The sequence below is a fragment of the Oncorhynchus tshawytscha genome, linkage group LG01, assembly GCF_018296145.1.
Source record: "Oncorhynchus tshawytscha isolate Ot180627B linkage group LG01, Otsh_v2.0, whole genome shotgun sequence".
In the NCBI taxonomy this organism is placed as follows: Eukaryota; Metazoa; Chordata; class Actinopteri; order Salmoniformes; family Salmonidae; genus Oncorhynchus; species Oncorhynchus tshawytscha.
This window is the reverse complement of record NC_056429.1, coordinates 42,601,242-42,621,646: the sequence shown is the minus strand read 5'-3', so window position 1 is coordinate 42,621,646 and position 20,405 is coordinate 42,601,242. Positions and strand designations below refer to the sequence as shown.

The 20,405-nt window shown below is 41.5% G+C and overlaps 1 protein-coding gene across 2 annotated transcripts; it reads left to right on the top strand.

The window, feature by feature from the left end:
• The first annotated feature begins 4,882 nt into the window (after positions 1 to 4,882).
• On the top strand, positions 4,883 to 14,518 carry LOC112250905 (paired mesoderm homeobox protein 1-like). Of its 2 annotated transcripts, XM_042321624.1 has the most exons (5): positions 4,883 to 5,827; positions 9,343 to 9,518; positions 10,740 to 10,921; positions 13,082 to 13,143; positions 13,429 to 14,518. In XM_042321624.1, the coding sequence occupies exons 1-5, from the start codon at positions 5,581 to 5,583 to the stop codon at positions 13,482 to 13,484; spliced, it is 723 nt and encodes a 240-aa protein (XP_042177558.1). In that variant the 5' UTR covers positions 4,883 to 5,580; the 3' UTR covers positions 13,485 to 14,518. The 2 variants fall into 2 exon arrangements, with proteins under 2 accessions (XP_042177558.1, XP_024277212.2); XM_024421444.2 differs by lacking the exon at positions 13,082 to 13,143 and having other exon boundaries at positions 4,887 to 5,827.
• Positions 14,519 to 20,405: the final 5,887 nt, after the last annotated feature.

Below are 20,405 nucleotides of genomic sequence, written 5' to 3'. Positions count from 1 at the left end.
GAAAAATCAGAGCTGACTTGGAGCCTTTTCATTTAGCTTTTTATAGTTTTTGATAATTCAGCAGTAGTATAATTGGGGTATTGGCCCAATGATTTTGAGATCTATAGGCTATAAGGTAGAAGACTACAATAACACGAATTGGAAAAGACTATTAGCCATTTGGTTTGGTGAGGCGGTGGGGCCAAACAACTTCAGAGAGCGGCGGACTTCTAGAGCACTGTGTGATTTATGTGGCGCTAGCGTCCCTATACAGGTTGAGAAAAGCCGTGTAACCCGAGAACCGACCACAGAGAAGCGGTGAGATCAACTTTTACTGAAAATCTCCGCCATCTGGCTCATCGGCGTTATTGAATTTTGACGTTGGCACTGTGGGCTATGGGAAATGTTGGCCCAATAATGAAATTAATATAATTTGCACAAACGATTAATAATTAAGGTATAGGACGAATAGCATATGCCCAAATGTTTTAATGAATGAATATGCTATATTATTTTAGCCTCGGGCTGATCGCTGCCTTCACCATTCTGTTTCACTTGTGAACGCAGAGATCAGCTTGGATCCATGAGACACGAAAAGAATATTGCCAATTCATTAATTAAAAGAAATCACATTGGTTCCACCACGAACAATTCCTCAAGATGTATATGGTACACGTTTAATTTCAAGTCAGGTCTATCAAGAAAAAGTACACTGACATTAAACAACTGATATTTGTTAATTATTTGTCAATTATACTTAATGGTGGAGAGTTAAATTATAACTGCACTGCATAATGTATCTATGCAGTTTACTTAGGGCGGTAAAAACGAATGTTTGTGGAAAAGGCTCTAACAAGCCAATGTGTATCCTATATTTGAGATTATTGGGTCAAGTTATTTATCAAGAAGTTATTTCTAAATGGGTAGGCCGATGTGTTAATCACAGCCATATTGAAATCGATGAATCATTAATCATTGCATATATATATATATATATATGAACCCTGAATTTACCTTTTGGAGAAAATCTGTTTTTGCATTTTCATGTTGCTAGTGACGCTGGAAGACTCTTGGGCAAATAGACATCGCCTGAAAATGACTATCAGCAGTAGAATAATCATTTAGACTTGGCCTAGCCTAGTACTAGCCTATATGAATAGACACAGTTGGAATCAGACATATACATTTTTTCTTTAAACAACATTTGTATTGCAATGAATAATTTAGAAACTGTGCTAGGCCTATAGTTTATTGAACGAACGTCAATAGCCTATCGAATATGATTTCAGTTGGTCTTTAGTTAGAATTTTCGTTACTTGTTAAACATTTATGCTTAAATAATTGTGTGAATAAATACACATAGGTAAAATAACAATTGTATCAAAATTGTTTGAAATTGTTCTGGAAAAATATTTCGTGTGAGGATAATGAGCATTGATTGACATTGAAAACGCTACTTGCAGCTATGGGCAACCACCCAGCGCTTACGCAACCCCAATGAAAACTCACACTTTGTGTTTTTCTATTGCATTGTTGTTGATTCTGTGGTGTCTTAGGTAAAAGTTTGTATTTTCCTTGGCTGAATGACGTGCACCCATCTCAAGCGGCGGCATGCGTCTCTATCCGCCGGGATGGCTGGCTGACCGCAGTGCTGTCCAGTGACCCTTGGTGCTGATTGGACCTTATTTACCTAATTGAGAGTAAATGGCCTCCTTGTTGACTTTCCATATTCTATACGGGATACCATGTGTTGCCTACAGCCCCCACACCCCTCCTCTTCATCCCTGATTGCAGCAACAAGGGAATTCTCATCGTCAGATCTGTTCTGAATACATTAAAATCCACAATTGGCAGATGCTTTCAATAACAATATAATACAAATTGTAAATTTCTAATTGAGATAATCTAAATCAATTTATCACACAGAAGCTATTTGATTTTAACTGGTTCGAGGTAATAACAGTATATAATTTACTACAAAGGTTTCCACTTAGATAGTATTGATAACGGTATTGCCGGTGCGGCATAGTGTGTGCGTAATTTCAGGCACCTCTTCGCGGTTTGGGACTGGTTTCTGGCTGAAGGGACATGAGCCACTCTCTCTCTCTCTCTCTCTCTCTCTCTCTCTGACTCTATTTAAGAAGAACTTTGAGCGTTAATTGCGAACTGCCTGTGTGTGGTGTTCCGACAAAACAATATGTTCCCGATTAAACAACACACAGAGTTTACAAAGCCCTGCGCGAGTGAAATTAATTCACCCGCGCTGATTCTGATTATAAAGCCAACCGCTGCTGTTGCACTCTTCTGTAGGCAACGGTTTCATGCTTAGAGCATGCATATTTTTTTATGTCATTGCGCTATAAATCTCAATTTTAATTCATTATAAATGCCTTGTTATATAGTATTGATGTATTTATTGTTATTTCAGTTTCTGTATTCCTGTCATGGTCTAAACAGCTTCCCAAACATTCATTTTGTATAAATGTTTTCAGCACTGTAGGCCTAATTGTAGTACACAATTATTGCAGCTTGAAAACTGAAGACTTATATGAAAAAGATCTTTCTATGACGTGTCTATACGATTCCCTGTATCCCTGTATCTACTAGCAGCTGCTTCCACAAACAGGCCTACGTATCAACATGATCATGGTACATTACGTTTCCCTTATTTCTGTAGCTACTCTTTGAATAACCAGAGTGCATTCCTTAGATGCACGAAACAATGATTGGATTTGTAATGGACAAAATAACAGGCCAAAAGTAAGTGTGAAGTGTGTGATCAAATGATCTTATTGAACCTGAGAATTGAAGGTCGTTACATCAAGGCAATAGGGGGCAAATAATAACTACAATAATGGTATTTCATGGTGACTGAGGCACGTCTCACTTTCGTCGCTTCCCATTTACATGAAATGAGTTTCATCTTCTCCATTGTTCGTAATATCTCAGTGAATCTGGGCTTATTACGTTTTACAAGGTTAAATAATGAATTGAAATAGTAAACAATAAAAATAAAACGATTGCCTACATTTGCCCTATAAAATGTGCGTGCGTAAAGACGCACCTGTATCACAGGGGCATATTTGGTTCCTTGTAAGATGGGCAACGATGTTTCTGATTTTTAAGCACACATATGAATTATAAAACGTTTTGTTCATAATTTGAACTTTTTTTATGAAAATAAAAACATTAACACTGATTTTCTATTCTCCTCTCATAAAAGTTCCCATTACTACATTGAATAAGACATTTAGTACATACATGTGCCACGCTAAACAAGGCATACATATGAGTATTCCATCTGAGGATGAATTTAAAAAAAATAATAATATCAATGTTGGTTCCTTAGGTGTACACTCCCACTGGGCATAGATATTAGTTCAATGTTGAGTTTTGATTTACAATTGGTTGAGTTGTCAACTAACATAAATGCAACGTGAAATTCAACAAAACAACAAAACAAGCCATTGGACTTAGATGAAAATTTTAATGAAAAAAGACGAAATGCCCTTACTTTGATTACTTTTTGCAAATCCAATCAGTTTTCCACTGATTTAAGGTCATCACATTGATTTTGGGGTTGAAATGACGTGGAAACAATGTTGATTCAAAGGTAAGTTCACACCTATAGGATGGCACATTTCATGGAGTTACATTGCCTTTTTGGTCAGACCAACATGAATGATAGGCTTTTAACTTTCTCGTATAATATATATTTTTTCAAGCTGGAGTGAAAATAGTATATGGAACTTCAAGAAGAGAAGAGGTTTAGGTCGAGACTTTTTGGGGAGGCTTTTTACGCTGGCACCAGCATGGACGTGTAGCCAGGAAGAGAGAATCTGGCGGGGAAACTAATGATGAAAAAGTCTACTTTACCCTCGCGCCTTCATTAAATTAAATACATGGAAAGAACTAAAGCAGCGCATCTGGATTCAATTGCATGTCTTTGATGGCATCCAGTGTTCTTTTCCCAGATCAGGGGATGGAAGCTGGGATGTCTATAGCAGCTTGGAGCCTATATAGTCTACTCCTAGCTCCCATCTAAACACATGGACCCCCCTCCTCATTCCCCATTCCTCCTTCATTCCTACATCCCACCCCTAGCCCTCCTGTCAAGACCCCCACTCAGAGCGTGCACAAAATGAGACCCCAATTCTAAACCCAAGTCTAACAAATATATGTTTGTCAGACAACGGCTTGTGTAGCCTAATAGAATGTCTGGGGTTTGGTTTTGGTTGTACCATTGAGTGCCAGGGGGAAACTTAGCTAAGCTATGACAATAATGGCATCATCACAGTTTATTAATAATAATATATTGGTTGACATTGTTTTATGTTGGGATTATGTTTGAACTTTAACTATTGTAGCCATCCATGTAATAGCTGCAACGGGCAGACGAAATGTCTTGTCAATGTCTCTTCTTAAAGCTTTTATCAAACATAGCATTTACAGTATGACCTATCCTTCAATGTCCACATATCTGAGGAAAATGGAGGCATGGGCCACGGCTGAATCCCGTGCAGTAATAGTGATTTGATCTGTGGCCGAGTACCCCGACAGTTAATATCTCTTTACTGGCTCTATCATCGCACTGGGGGATAATTACGCCTCCCCTACAGAGCTCGCGGAGCTCTTCTTGCTGCTGGTTCCAATTAAGGGTTTGGTTAAGGTTGCCAAAGGTTCGTTAAAAGCCTTAATCAGTGGGTTCTGGGTGGTGGATATGTTGTTGGTGTGGTGTGTGCTGCTGAAGTGGAGGGCAGAGCTTTAGGAGGACGGGAGAATAGAGAGGGGGTCTGTGAAACGTCAGAAACTGCACAAAGGCATCGCCAAGTAATTACGGGTTCCTATTAGGGTCCATATACCCTCCCAGGGGTCTCAGCGTTTCATTTACTCCCCGGCTGGTACAGGCAGCATCTGCAGCGTGCCAGCGTGAGGCTCGTTTGAAGTTGCAGGGCGAGAGAGAAGCAGCGAGAAAGAGAGACAGAGAGAGAGAGCGAGAGCGAGAGAGAGAGAGAGAGAGAGAGAGAGAGAGAGAGAGAGAAAGAGAGAGAGGGGAGAGCAAGAGAGAGAGAGAATGTCGACTGATTCTCACTGAGAAAAAGCAATAGCTCCAAGAAAGGCGGCGGCGTCCAGCCTCTCAGTGCCATAGCTGAGCCGAGCCAGCTTTACGCACACACGAGCGCATCTGTTCGCCATCAGCACTTTCTACTAAACTCAGTCAGTTGCGACCGTGAGTCAACAGGAGTGGGAAGTGGGACAGGGCTTTTTAAGAGTACTTCTTGAAAACCCAGCTACAGGATGCTGTGATTTTATATGGTGACCTATATTTGTTGTTTATGCGCGTGTATGGATGGGCCAGATGCATAGAGATTTGTGATCCCGGGAAACAAACGAGGAGAAAAGCTTTTCTCCTCTGTCTGTAGAAGTTTGGTTTACCACTACTGTTCCGTCTGGATGTGAGCCGCAACTTTGCTTTGCTTGGAAAACGTAGGCTTCTCTGCTGGTTTGGAAGCGCTGTTCCTGTTCGTGAGTTCTGGGATCAATTTGGCTCGCTTATTATTATTGCTCTTTTTTTTTCTTCTACTGCATCCTATTTGCGTCATGACTTCTAGCTATGCACATGGAATGGACAGGCAAGCAACGATATCAAATCGTTTGGAGAGCTCGATTACATCCAATCTGGAAAACCTTCAAGCCAAAAAGAACTTCTCCGTGAGCCACCTGTTGGACCTGGAGGAGGCCGGAGAAAGGGTTGGGACCCAGGCGGACGAGAGTGTCGGTGAGGCGGGGAGGAATATGCTGGAGTCCCCTGGGCTGACCAGTGGGAGCGACACCACTCAGCAGGAGAGTAAGTGCAAAGTGCACTCCAAGTGCAGCCTATACACTCGGGACTGGGGTTGTCATCAACACCTTAACGCAGAAATAGATTTTGTAGGCTACATTAGCAAATGCAGGCTACAATCTTGAAAAATGGGTTCCAAAAGTGATCTTAGGCTGTTCCCATAGGATAACCATTTTCAGTTCCAGGTAGAACTGTTTAGGTTCCATGTAGAACCCACTGGGAAAAGGGTTCCACATGAATCCCAATTAGGTTCTTCCTGGAACCAAAAACTGTTCTTCAAAAGCTTATCCTGTGGGAATAACCGAAGACTCCTTTTATGCTCTCGATACCCATTTTTTTCTAAGAGTGTAGGTCTATATAGGGTATATAAACCCATTTTGAGAGGGTTTTAATCCGCAAAATAATCCGCATTTTTTGATGGTTGAACCCATTTTGGTGTGCGCCATCTGTAATTTAAGCGGGACTCTTTGGAGCCACGAATTGTATGACCATTACACAGGCTACTGGAAGCTACTTTAATTTATTTTCATTAAGTCTTGTCCAGGCTTGTCCAGCCTACCGCGCGCATGGAAGCAATCCTTCGTGGCTCATGGTAATATATCATTTCTGACGGCTACACTAAAAATGGCCATTCATTTTACCATTAACACTTTGATGTCAACGAAGTATGGCAAATGTTGGTGGATATGGTCAGTAAAATAAGTCAAGCTTTACAATAATAAATCAAACCACTACTATTGAGCCGTGCACAACTGCCTAGATGACTTCAAATGGGTCAGGATAGCCTGACCTATGGTTTGTCTATGACTCTTTTAAAAAGGCGATTGATGAGACTGAAGTAAACTTGAATTACACCCCAGTAAAAGCAAAATAACACCGTGGTGCTTTTTCCCACTCAGCCATGCCGTTGAGAGAGTAAATAAACCAGTCAGGTCCCGGGTGATACGCCCTCATATCCAGAGTCATTTGGAGAGGTTGACAGAAACGTTAGTGTTTAATGACTGTTATTGTTATGATATGGGTAAATCAGACCTCGAGGAGAGGTGTGTGAGACATGCGTAAGGGAAGGCGCTTAGGTGATGTCGTTAATTCAAAGCTATTTCGCTTGTCAAACAACTTCAGCATATTTATACCTAATCATTTTGTCATAATTATCTGATCTGTCTGCTAGACATGGCTCTGTACCGGATCAATTAACAAAACCTTAGTTTATCTGCTTGTCAAGAATAAAGATGTTCCTTAATGAATCACGTTGGATGTTTGTGTAATGTTTGGAATTCTTAAACACATTCATCGAAAACAAACAATACCCGTGTTGTGATATTAGGAGGTGCACATAGCTTGGATAATTACCATCAAGCCAAGCCAATAAATAAATCATTGTGTGAATTGTGTGAATTCTCTCACTTTGACAATATATTACCAGCATTTTCACAAGAGATTTAACATATTCCCAAAACGAGTTTTGCATGGGGGGTCACCTCGCAGTAGGCTCGAGACTGTTATAATTTGGTTTAGGCTTAAATGCACATGATTTATAACCATCCGCTTTAATGCAATGGTTTTCACCCCATTTACCACCTAAAAGCTTTGTTGGAAGTGTGCTAGGTCAGCCTCCAGTGAAGCATCTCACAATTTTTCAGTAAGAAAACAATAACTGCACTTTTGGACGTGTTTTACGATGATTATGTCGTAAGGCTTCCCATAATAAAAACATGTTTTAAATTCATTCCTGTACCAGGGACAAACATTTTCCTAGTGCAGAATTAGCCTAGTGATTTTCATTTAGGCTTAATGTTTTAAGTTAATTTCGAAATGACACATTAGCCTTTTTGGCAAGGAAAAAAAGCCGCAAAATTGTATCCAAAAACAAATATTATTATTATAATATTATGGCATGTGCTGTCTTGTGAAAATAGTGTATATTACATTTTTCCATGCTAAATTTATAAATATTTATTTTTGAAGGCCATTTTCCAAGTCCATTACAATAGTGTACATATAATTCATATTAATTACGCAATAATAACACAACTAGCATTTAAGTCCTGTAATGTGGTCTGCTGCGATCCCCTTTTGACTTGGCAGTTTTTCTTCTTCCATTATTAGTTTACAACGAAATACCATATTTAAATGAGTGCATTGCAGAATTCAACATTTGGCTACAGATGATTAATATCCTATTGGTCAAGACACGCGAATTAGCACTGGAATTGTGTTCTCAACGTGGATCGACAGTGCGCATTCTGTTTTGCTATTATTAGTCTGTCGGGTTATATTCTTGATATTTGTATATTCCTGATATTAAACATATGTATATGAAAGGTGGACATGGATAAGATACGGATTTAGTATTTTATTTTAGGACTGCGCTATGGGCTCGCATGCATTCTTGTTATGCACATCATAACCAAACTTAAGATAAGATAATGTGATTGGTAAAATAGTCCAAACTATACTCTATTCTGTTTCACACAATGGCACACACAATGTATGTGTAAAAGTGCAAATGTGTGCGCATTGTTGCTTTGCAACAAAATCATTAGTGCTATGAGATTAGGCCTTCAACGATACACTCAGAAAGGCTTAATCATGTCACATTCACCATAGGCTTCCTCTACAATGGATGGGCAAAAATCACCTCCAAGTATTGTGGGAACAGTCCATTTTTTGTCCTTCAGTATGCAATTGCAACTATCCCGCAGAATGGATGTGTAGGGTTATTTTTTATTAACACATGACTGTAGCAACAGTAGAAATGTCTGTAATGCTTAGCACAATACGATCATAGAAGAAGTCAGGTCATACATCCTCTGAGAAGAGAAATAAAGCAGATATAGTTTCTGATCTACAAGAAAATCCTTTTCGCTCCTTCTCTCATCACACTACATGATGACAACAACCTGAGCGTGTTGCCACGAGAGTTGTAGAAAATAGTACACAGTGGACACACTTGATGACAATATGGTGATCTTGACCAGAAATGTGTTTATCTGTACCGTAAGCCTGTGTGTGCCTGTATTCCGTATATTATACACAGTATATCTCTTTCCTAGTAGAGTTTGAGTTAGAGACGTTTATTAAAGTGTCCCTCAACAATGACGCAATCATTTACAATACAAAATACAGAAAAAAAACGCACATTGTGGACCACTCAAATAGAGTTTTCACTCAAATAGAGTTTTCACTCAAATAGAGTTTTCACTCAAATAGAGTTTTCACTCAAATAGAGTTTTCACTCAAATAGAGTTTTCACTCAAATAGAGTTTTCACACACAAAAAACAATCATAGTCAAAACATGGTAGTGTGCTTGTCTATGTGAACATGTATGTGTGTAAATTCAATAATCAAATGTGGGATATAAAAATACATATTCGGAGCAGGCAGCAAACAGTGAGCGGACATTTACTTTCGTGTCTCTAGTTAGGTTATAGCTAACCCCGTGCCAGCGCAAAAGCGGATGTCTACAGTTCTTCTCCTACTTCCTGCGTCTGACAATGTTGTTGTTGTTGTGTTGTAGATGAGCAGCTGAATGCGGAGGAGAAGAAAAAGAGGAAACAGAGAAGGAACAGAACTACATTCAACAGCAGCCAGTTGCAGGCTCTGGAGAGGGTGTTTGAGAGGACACACTACCCCGACGCCTTCGTCAGAGAGGACCTGGCACGCAGGGTCAACCTCACAGAGGCACGGGTGCAGGTAGGACCATAGTAAGCGATTTTGTATGCGCGCATGCATTTTTTGTCCCATCGGGGACAGAACCCACAGCTTTGGTGTTGCAAGTACCATGCTCCACCAACTGATCCACAGAGGACCCCCCTCGTCATAAGAAAGACTCCTCAGCAAAATCCTGATAGGTGATCCCCAGGCACTTAGACTCTCATTATGGAAACTAATAGGACCAATTGAACCTTGTAGCCTATTTACGTGACTCGGACAAGATAGTGTACAATATCTACACATTCTTCAATCATCTCGGGTAGATCTTGATGGTACAGTTGTGTACGTGTTTGTGTGTGTCTGTGTGTGTGTGTGTGTGTGCGAGAGAGAGAGAGAGAGAAATAGAGAGAGATAGAGAGAGAGAGAGGGAGGGAGAGAGAGAGAGAGAAGGAGAGAGAGAGAGCAAACACATCTGCGATTAATGCGTACCAGAGTGAGATGCAGAAATCCTTTGATAAAAGAGACTTTAGGCTCATTCCTGAAGTAGTGCGTAAGTGGACACTATGCCTCCAAGAGCCTCAGCGCTCCCAAAGCGTTAAATAATGGATTTGATTTCAGTGTGGAACGCCATTATTAGTAATCCCAGTCAGGCCCCTTGATCTACTAATAAAGGAGACTTGTGGCAGTGTGTGTACGTGTGTGTGTGTGTGTGTGTGTGTGTGTGTGTGTGTGTGTGTGTGTGTGTGTGTGTGTGTGTGTGTGTGTGTGCGTGCGCCGTGAAGAACAAAACGTGTGAGTGTGTGTGGTTGAGTGTCACAGGCTCGAAGCACTGTGAGGAAGTTTGGTTGTTGAAAGGACAGTGTTTGGTTATCATGCTGAGCGATACGGCTGTATTATGTTACAGTATCTATAGATACGAACAAAGGTTTGAAGAATTGCCTGTTCGAACATGCATGTAAACCTATTTTACACATTGTAAAAATGTAAAACATGGATGTCATGGAGAAGTAGTTAATATCATTACATTTAGGAGCTAGATATGACATAAGTTCTAAAATACTGTGTAAAGATATGAGTGCTAATTTACATAGATGTATATTGTAAAGGATTTATAAAAGGTATTAAAATATGTTTATTTACTGTAATTTATATATATATATCATTATGTCATTATCAATTGGACTGCTTTCATTCGAGGGTCCAATGTATGTTAATTCCTTGAATGAGAATGTTCTCTCACATTCTGCTGTTTTTCTCCAGGTGTGGTTTCAGAATAGAAGGGCCAAGTTCCGTCGGAATGAGCGCGCCATGTTGGCCAGCAAGAACGCCTCGCTCCTCAAGTCCTACTCCGGGGACGTCACGGCCATAGAGCAGCCCATCGTACCCCGCCCTGCCCCCCGCCCAAACGATTACCTGTCATGGGGTAGTGCCTCTCCTTACAGGTAGAACCTCTCTCCCCTGTCCTGACTCCCCTGCGTCCTCAGGCTCCCTCTCTCACTCTACCCACCCATACCTCTAGCAATAATCACATCTAACCTTACCACCCCTTCCTGAACACCACCCTTACCTCACACCCCAAACCCTCCATAACACCCCACCATCCATAACCTCCAGCCCCATCTCCCTTCCATAATACCCCACTGCTGTCTGTTGTTGTTTCATTTTCGTCCCTTTACATCTCACCTCCCCCACCTTCTACACTCACCTGTACATACTCCTCCTATTATCACTAACCCCTATAGATCCCTCTTTTGGTCCTCTTGCCACCTGGATCCAAGGAAACTGTCACTTTATTCAACCTTGGCTTTGATAAACAATAGTCAGGTTTAGTTTATAGTGTGTTTAGTTTTGGGGATTTGTGCTATAAGTAATATTAGAAAAGCATGACCTTGTTTATCAAAGCTTCAGTGATAAAATTCAGTCAGACCCCCCCCTCTCTCTCTCTATCTCTCTCTCTCATTTTATTTTCTCCAGCTCTACACTCTCTCCAAGGACTTTCCATATACACTACCATTCTAAAGTTTGGGGTCACTTAAAAGTTTCCTTGTTTTTTAAAGAAAAGCACATTTTCTTGTCCATTAAAATAACATCAAATTGATCAGAAATACAGTGTAGACATTGTTAATGTTGTAAATGAGTATTGAGAGTTCCTCTGTCCAGTGTCTATGTTATTTTGCCCATCTTAATCTTTTCCTTTTATTGGCCAGTCTGAGATATGGCTTTTTCTTTGCAACTCTGCCTAGAAGGTCAGCATCCCGGAATCGCCTCTTCACTGTTGACGTTGAGACTGGTGTTTTGCGGGTACTATTTAATGAAGCTGCCAGTTGAGGACTTGTGAGGCATCTGTTTCTTAAACTAGATACTCTAATATACTTTTCCTCTTGCTCAGTTGTGCACCGGGGCCTCCCACTCCTCTTTCTATTCTGGTTAGGGCCAGTTTGCGCTGTTCTGTGAAGGGAGTAGTACACAGCTTTGTACCAGATCTTCAGTTTCTTGGCAATTTCTCACATGGAAGAGCCTTCATTTCTCAGAACAAGAATAGGCTGACGAGTGTTAGAAGAAAGGTCTTTGTTTCTGGTCATTTTGAGCCTGTAATCAAACCCACAAATGCTGATGCTCCAGATACTAAACTAGTCTAAACAAGGCCAGTTATTTTTGCTTCTTTAATCAGAACAACATTTCAGTTGTGCTAAAATAATTGCAAAAGGGTTTTCTACTGATCAATTAGCTTTTAAAATGATAAACTTGGATTAGCTAACACAATGTGCCATTGGAACACAGGAGTGACGGTTGCTGATAATGGGTCTCTGTACGCCTATGTAGATATTCCATAAAACAAATCTACCGTTTCCATCTACAATAGTCATTTACAACATTAACAATGTCTACACTGTATTTCTGATCAATTTGATGTTATTTTAATGGACAAAAAAATGGCTTTTCTTTAAAAATAACAAGGACATTTTTAAGTGACCCCAAACTTTTAATGTTAGTGTACTTTAATGATACCCTGTCCATGGCAGTTGCAATCGGAGACCTATATTTCCAAACCATTATGCATGAATGTTTTGTATAATATATGGTGACATTGCACAATATAGATCTAGTCCTATTCCTAGATCTATAAAGTATCTGTAAAAAGGTCAGTCTCTCTCTCTTTCTTTTTCTTCCTTCTCTCAAGTCTTCTTAACAGAAGGGATGGGGCGAGATCCAATGACCCTCATGAGGAGGTGATAATCTGAAAACAAACTGTATTAAATCCACTGTTGACCCTTGCAACCTTCTCTGCAATACAAAACCAAGTAATGAACATTAGAGCAACAGCAGGCTCCACTGGGCAGGATTTTTTGTGACTCTGGTTACATTGGTTGTGATTTACAGTAATCCCCCCCTTATGAAACTCAGTATAAAAGGTTTGACCTGGTTGCTACAGCCAAAAGCTCCATTCTCCAATTGGACCTCAGTGGGGGAACACTTTTCTGGCCTGGCTGTATGCACTAGTGGATAGTCACATGACCAGAAGTAATACCAGTGAATACTATCACACTAATGTGGTCGTGCTAACACATACATTTAAACACCATTTATATATTCTTATTAAGCTGGTACCCAATGCCGGAGGGAGGGCCAATGCGAGTACCACAGAAAATGCTGCCCTCAGAAAGCAAGTACTCTTTCACTTTACTACATGTGGTTCCTTTCTTTTTTTTTTCTTTTTTTTTGGCTTGTAGTCTTGATATTAAAAAAAAACATTGCAATCATTAAAAACACTACCAAAATCTTGACTTTCACAGCCATGAACAATTCAACACATTTAATGTTTTTCCTCATTATGAGTTTTGCGATGTTAATATCGATGCTATTCTAGTTGAACTCACACTGCTATGTTGGCTCGATCGCCGCTGGTTACAGTTCTGACCGTTTCCCTCTGTTCCGTTCTCTCTTCCAGTACCATGGCAACCTACCCCCCCACATGTTCCAACCCCAATACATCCCAGGGAATGAACATGGCTAACAGCATCGCCAACCTGCGGCTCAAAGCCAAGGAGTACAGCTTGAACCAGGTGCCCACGGTTAACTGAGGAGAGAGGGGGGAGAGAGTGCTTCACGGTGGGGCTGGGGGCAGGAGCAGGGACTCTCTCTCTCTACGTCTGTCCCACACAGAAAGACAGTCAGACCCCAGCCTGACCCCCACAGGGATGATCAAGATCTGACCACCCTCCATGGAATTTTAGCTTGAAGTCTCCTCTCGCTCCAGAGCGTCGTCGCTATAGTGATGGACGTGCTTCCTATACTGTCCTCATACCTGAAGCATCAGATGAGAAAGCAAGTGACGCGGGGGAAATCTGAGAGGCTGTTTCTGTGAGCTGCCTCTCTCCTGTCCTGAGCATCGCTGAAATGTCGCTGTCTGTACCTTCCAATGATACCAAAGACATCGAGACTGAGACTGGGTGCTTCAGTAGTTTTTATTATTTCTTTCAATTTGGTGTTGACTGAATGAAAGGCTCATTTCCAAAGATATCAATGGAGAGGTGTTCTCTCAGACCCTGACAAAATAAATCTGATTGTCAGACTGTCAGTGTCCGTCTATAGTTTGACTCATGTTCAAGACCACAGTGCCTTGCTGGGGTTGAGGAGGAGACACCAGTATGGGCTACTTTTCAAATGGAATGTCTTTTTATAATAGAGCTGATCAATAGGATTATAACACCAGGGATGGGATGAGCAACGTTCTGCTCAACAACAACAAACAACAAACAACAACAAGGACTTATCCATGCAAATTGGGTGGTCGCAAACATTTATACATTTAAAGAATTTTAGTTTTCACATACTGTATCTTTCTATTTTATGCCACTGACAAGCAAACTTTTTTTTCCCGACGCATTCCGATTCATGTAATGGTACACCATACCGGAAAGGCTAATGTAACCTATTTCTGAATCCAAGACTGTAGTTTCTCTTAATCTTGGTATGATATCCTTTATTTGTAACAGATAATCATGTATATGAATAAAATACACTTCAAGCAAAGTAAAGCCACTGTGTCAGACTCACAGGGTTGAAGACTATCTGAGAGTTGCACCATCCAGCTGTGATATCCACATGAAGTACTTAAACGGATATAAGGATGTGATCGCTTTTAGAATAATTTAATGTTATTTTCAGAATGCAGTGTTTTTTGAGCCCCTGGGTGAACAAAGTGAATCATGTCAACTTTTTTACTTTGGTTAGTTTTATCTTTCTATGACTTAAGGGAGGACTTATCCATAGAGGACTTATCCAAATAGGACTTATCCATAGAGAACCGTCATACTTTAAAATAACCGTAACAGCAAGTCTAATTTCCATTTGACCACTGCAACAGAGACCATTTCGAACACTGGCTTTGTTTAACAAATATATATAAGAAGTTGTACCTTTGAAGTAGTGGCTGTTTGGAGAGGAAATGGCTTTTTGGAAGTTGTGCAAGTCCCTTTAAAAGTGTTTTATAACCCGGAGACAGACTTCTGCTTCAGAATAATTCTACTCTTCAAACCTCAAGCTGTTCCCGATGTGCTGATTACTACAAACTGAAATATTCCATCTTTAAAAAGCGGATATTTATGAGGAGGGAAATCCTCTCTCTAATACTGGGTGCCCAGTGGCCTCGTTGTGCTCAGCGGCTGTCACCAAGAGGTGTTTCTACTCACTGGCCCTTCATTACCTGTTGTAAACTGCTGATGTTTGACATCTCAGCAGTTCGGTCCAAGCCTTTTTTACACCTTGTCCTTAGTACACCTTGGTGTGTATGAGAAAGTTATTATTTTCAGGCAGTGTTTGCTTTTGGCTATATTGGGTTTTGACTGCATTACCCACTTTGGAGGTTTTCTGTATGGTAGTCTATATGGGATGGTACTAGGTGTCGGGTGCGTGGCCGTGGCATGTCCGTACAGCAGAGTGGCGCCCTGGCTCACCTTTCACGGCCAGGCCAGGCTGACCTGAAGTGATTCCAGATGTTCAGCCCCCTCTAACCCCCGCCCCCTGTACCCCTCCTCGCCTCTCATCCTCCACACCCCTCGCCCCAGGCCCTGGCCACTCCATCAGGCCTGACAGCGTCCCCTCAGATGGGCGTCTCTCTCTACACCCGCGCAGATAACATACAAGCAGCTCCCCCTCCTCCCTCCTCCACTCCCCCCTTTGCTCCACATCTGGATCCCATTACAGAGGAGACAGTCAGTGAGAGGGGGGAGTAACAGTCTGTGTCTCTGTGTGTGTGTGTGTGTGTGTGTGTGTGTGTGTATGTGAGAGAGAGAGAGCTAGAGGGAGTAAGAGAGAGGTGGTGTAGCATCAACTTCAGCCTCCATACATTACTCTATATCTGCTCTTCTTCACTTTCTATCTCTTATTATTTATCAGTCTCTTTTCTGTCTCTGTCCTTTCGATCTCCTTCTCTCTGTTTCCTCTGCTCTTATTGCTTCCCTCTCGTCTCTTCCCACGACCGTCCGCATTCTTTGTCCTACTGTCACTGCCATATGATCACGGATCTTATATTAATGAGAGGTTTTGGATTGGGCTTTGCTTTGCACAGAAAACTCCCGAGCTCAAGAGGTTGAGTGAAATAAGGCACAGCTGTTAACAGTGTGTGGTTCGGGTGAACAACCAAAAGAATGTCCTGAATTGTGGAGTTTCCACGCAGGGAGAGTCTAGTTGACTGAGAGAATCCAGTGTTTGTGTGATTAAGTCAGTTAAACTACACATTCTCTTAAATACAGATGCAACAGCCATAAGGGTAAACAAAGCCTAGCCTGCAGTCAAGTTTCATTATGAACATAATCAATTCACCTTAGAGCCATTTCAATTGACTTAATGGCAGGCTATGTCACACATTTGTTCATCACAATTTTAAAATGAGTACATTTTAAAATCATAAATACTCATTCACCATGTTTGGATATCTAACTAATTTATGTTTGCTAGGCCTAGTGTGTGTAGCCTGGGCCTGAAAACACGAAGCTTATTTAGACAAAATGCCACATAAATGTCAATTTTCTTGCAACACATCCTAAAGATCACACCCATGCTTTCTTCTCTCAAAGAAAGCAAATAAATTGTGAGATAAACATTTTGGGTCGTGTTAACCGACTGTTGTGGCATGGTTGGTACTGGATGAATTTGCACTTGAATTTCCTCCGACGCGAGAGGCCACCGGGTACCGACCAAAACAACAATTATGGTGACTGACATGACGTGTGTTCTGAGACATCGTCACCATATAATCACAGTCAGATTTCCTCTGCGTACAATACATATTCCCCATGCACAGCCAAAGTATTTACAGTATTTGCTGCTGGAAGGGTGTTTACGAATATGAATAGAATTTGATTGAGAGGTTTGGCTCAAGAGACTCCGAGGGGAACACAGGCGCAGGTTTGGCTCAGAACATTGCAGCTTTCATCATGCGCGGGAACAGGGAGCTGGGGAGGAATGTGCACCGCTGAGAGTGAGCTGCCTGACCCCTACAACCCCCAAAAATACCCGAGCAGCATATCTTTCCCAACCCTTAGGCCTAAATTTTATTTTTTGCTTTATGGAATCCTAACTTCATGTTGTAAAAATGGACTTAGGCTACACGCAATCTACCGACTACTCCATAGGCCCTTTTCCTGCCACCGGAAATGGCACACTTCAGCCAAAATGCATTTGTTTTCAAGGTCACTGATGTTTGTACTTCAGATTTCAACGATTGACTAAACTGATGTAATATCAAAGAGAGCAATATTATTTTTCTGATCGGCTGATGAATAGCTAATATCTAAAGCATGGAGCCTAATCAGAATTGATGATGACAGTCAGATTTCTTCTGATTGAATCTAGAAAGAGGAGGCCTATATGATACGGGCCTAGCACAATGGGTAGGCTTCTTAGGCCATTGTTCTCTTGAAGATGGCTTATTCCTTGGGAAACAACGACTAACAGCCACTCTAGTCAACAACAGGTAAATGAACGAGCTACGGGAAAGTTTGTGATGGTTTCAACAAACTACTACGTGACTAGCAGCCATCTTGCATGGACCCGGGATCCAACAGGTAATACATGCCTACAATAGCAGCTCACCTCACCTGCCTGACATCTTCCCCAGATAACAAGCTCTCTTCTTCCCTCTGCTGGCTGCTGCCTCTCCATGCAGTAATGTCACCACTGGTCAAGAGGGACATTGAGTCAAATCAACAGATAGCATGTTGTTACAGTAGGCTACATACAGTATGCATACCGAACATACACTCATAAAATGAATTATACACATCTTACTTTGTGTAAAGTTAGTTGTAATTATTATGAACATTTATCACTTGTTCGGATGAAGAATTGTGTAAAGGATAAGTTATAAAGCGATCTAACGAGATGGGCTGTGAACATCATTTCAAGCAAACTGTCAATGAAACATTTCTGAAAAACAGTCCAGTGTCTGTGGCATTAAACATGTCTGTAGTGTAAATAGTTTAAGGTTGAGGGGAAGCTTTGAAGAAGTAGAAAAGGGCAGAGCTGCCTGCACTCCTTTTTTAAGTAACTCAGTCAGGGTTTCAACTTACTTTTAAGAGTTACAAGTTTGGTAGTGCATCAGCAGTTTTCCACTTATGTCAGTCACTCAATTACCCTACATCAGCTAACATGTTTTAGATTGCTAGGTAAGGTAGTCTAGCCAGCTATCTACACATTGTAGTTGGCCTAATCATTACCAAATTACTGACCGGGGTGCAGGGCATGTGCTCAGGGACCCCGATTGATTTTGTTAGTCAGTCTCACACAGATATCATATGAACATGGCATAAGTTTTGGCAAAACGTTTAAGAATGACAGAAAATGTGCTTCAAAACTGCAGCACTTTGGGCCTCCTGAGTGGCTCTGTGGTCTAAGGCTGCATCGCAGTGCTTGAGGCGTTACTACAGACCTGGGTTTGTTCCCTAGGCTGTGTCACAACCAGCCATGATCACAACCAGCCACAATTGGCCCAGCGTTGTCCGGGTTAGGGGATGATTTAGCCGGGGCGACTTTACTTGGCTCATCGCGCTTTACCGTCTCCTTGTAGCAGTGTCCTCGGTTGTTAGTTGAAAGGTGTTTCCTCCAACAGGTTGGTGCGGCTGGCTTCCGGGTTAAATTGGCAGGTGATAAGAAGCGCGGTTTGGCAGGTCATGTTTCAGAGGACGCATGACTTGACCTTTGCCTCCTGAGCCTGTTGGGGAGTTGCAGTGATGAGACAAGATTGAAATTGGGGAGAAAAAGTGGATTACAAAAATAATTAATAACAACTGCCACGCTTTGTTCTGCACTTTTTCTAAAACACTTTTTCTATGGATTTTTTTATTGCAGGACATTAACTTTAACACTGCAACAACATTTTTGCAAGAAAACATTTACTGGAAGAACTGTGCAGATGTAAAGTTTGGTAAGAGAATTTCAGTATAATCTACCTCAGTTTATGTGACCACGTTTTCCAAAAACTCTGTTAAATATCTGCTAAGAATTCAAATTTAAAGATGTCTGCAGAAAGAATGTCAGCTATGACATGGCACCTTGACTTTGAAAATGTTTATTTGGTTATTGAACAACAGTAAGGGAAGTGGATTTACACCCGGTAACGGAATTGCAGTAATGGAATTTCATCATGGGTTCCTGATCTGTACTACACAGAAATACATCATTATGAATATGAATGGCAAAACACCTCCCTCTGCAGCTGGATCCTGGACTTCCTGATTAGCTGCCCCCAGGTGGTAAGGGTAGGTAACAACACATCTGCCACACTGGGCCTCAACACAGGGGCCCCTCAGGGGTACGTGCTCAGTCCCCCCACTGTACTCCCTGTTCACTCATGTCTCCATGGCCAAGCATGACTCCAACACCATCATTAAGTTTGCCAACGACACAGCAGTGGTAGGCCTGATCACCGACAACAATGAAACAGCCTATAGGGAGGAGGTCAGAGACCTGGCAGTGTGGTGCCAGGATAACAACCTCTCCCTCAACTTGATCAAGACAGAGGATATGATTGTGGATTACAGGAAAAGGAGGACCGAGCACACCCCCATTCTCATCGACGGGGTTGTAGTGGAGCAGGTTGAGCGCTTCAAGTTCCTTGGTGTCCACTTCACCAACAAACTATCATGTTCCAAACACACCAAGACAGTCGTGAAGAGGGCACGACAATGCCTATTCTCCCTCAGGAGACTGAAAAGATTTGGCATGGGTCCTCAGATTCTCAAAAAGTTCTACAGCTGCACCATCGAGAGCATCCTGATTGGTGGCATCACTGCCTGGTTTTGCAACTACTCAGCCTCCGACCGCAAGGCAATACAGAGAGTAGGGCGTACAGCCCAGTGCATCACTTGGGCCATACTTCCAGCCATCCAGGACTTTTAGGTGGTGAATAAGGCCCTAAAAATTGCCAAAGAATCCAGTCACCCAAGTCACAGACTGTTCTCTTTGCTACCACATGGCAAGTGGTACCGGAGCACCAAGTCTAGGTCCAAAGGCTTCTTAACAGCTTCTACCCCCAAGCCATAAGACTCCTAAACAGCTAATCAAATGACTACCCAGACTATTTGCATTGTCGTCCCCCCCCCTCTCATTTTTACGCTGCTGCTACTCTCTGCTTACTATCTATGCATAGTCACTTTACCTCTACCTACATGTACATATTACCTCAACTGACTCTGTACTGGTACCCGCTGTAGATGGCCTCGCTACTGCTTTTTTATTGTTGCTCTTTAATTATTTGTTATTTTTCTACATGCTTTTTTCTTTTTTTACTTCAGTTTATTTTAGTAAATACTTTCTTAAAACATATTTTTCTTAAAACTGCATTTTTGATCAAGGGATAATAAGTAAGGATTTCATGATGGCACATGTGACAAATAACATTTGATTTGTGGGGATGGTATTCTC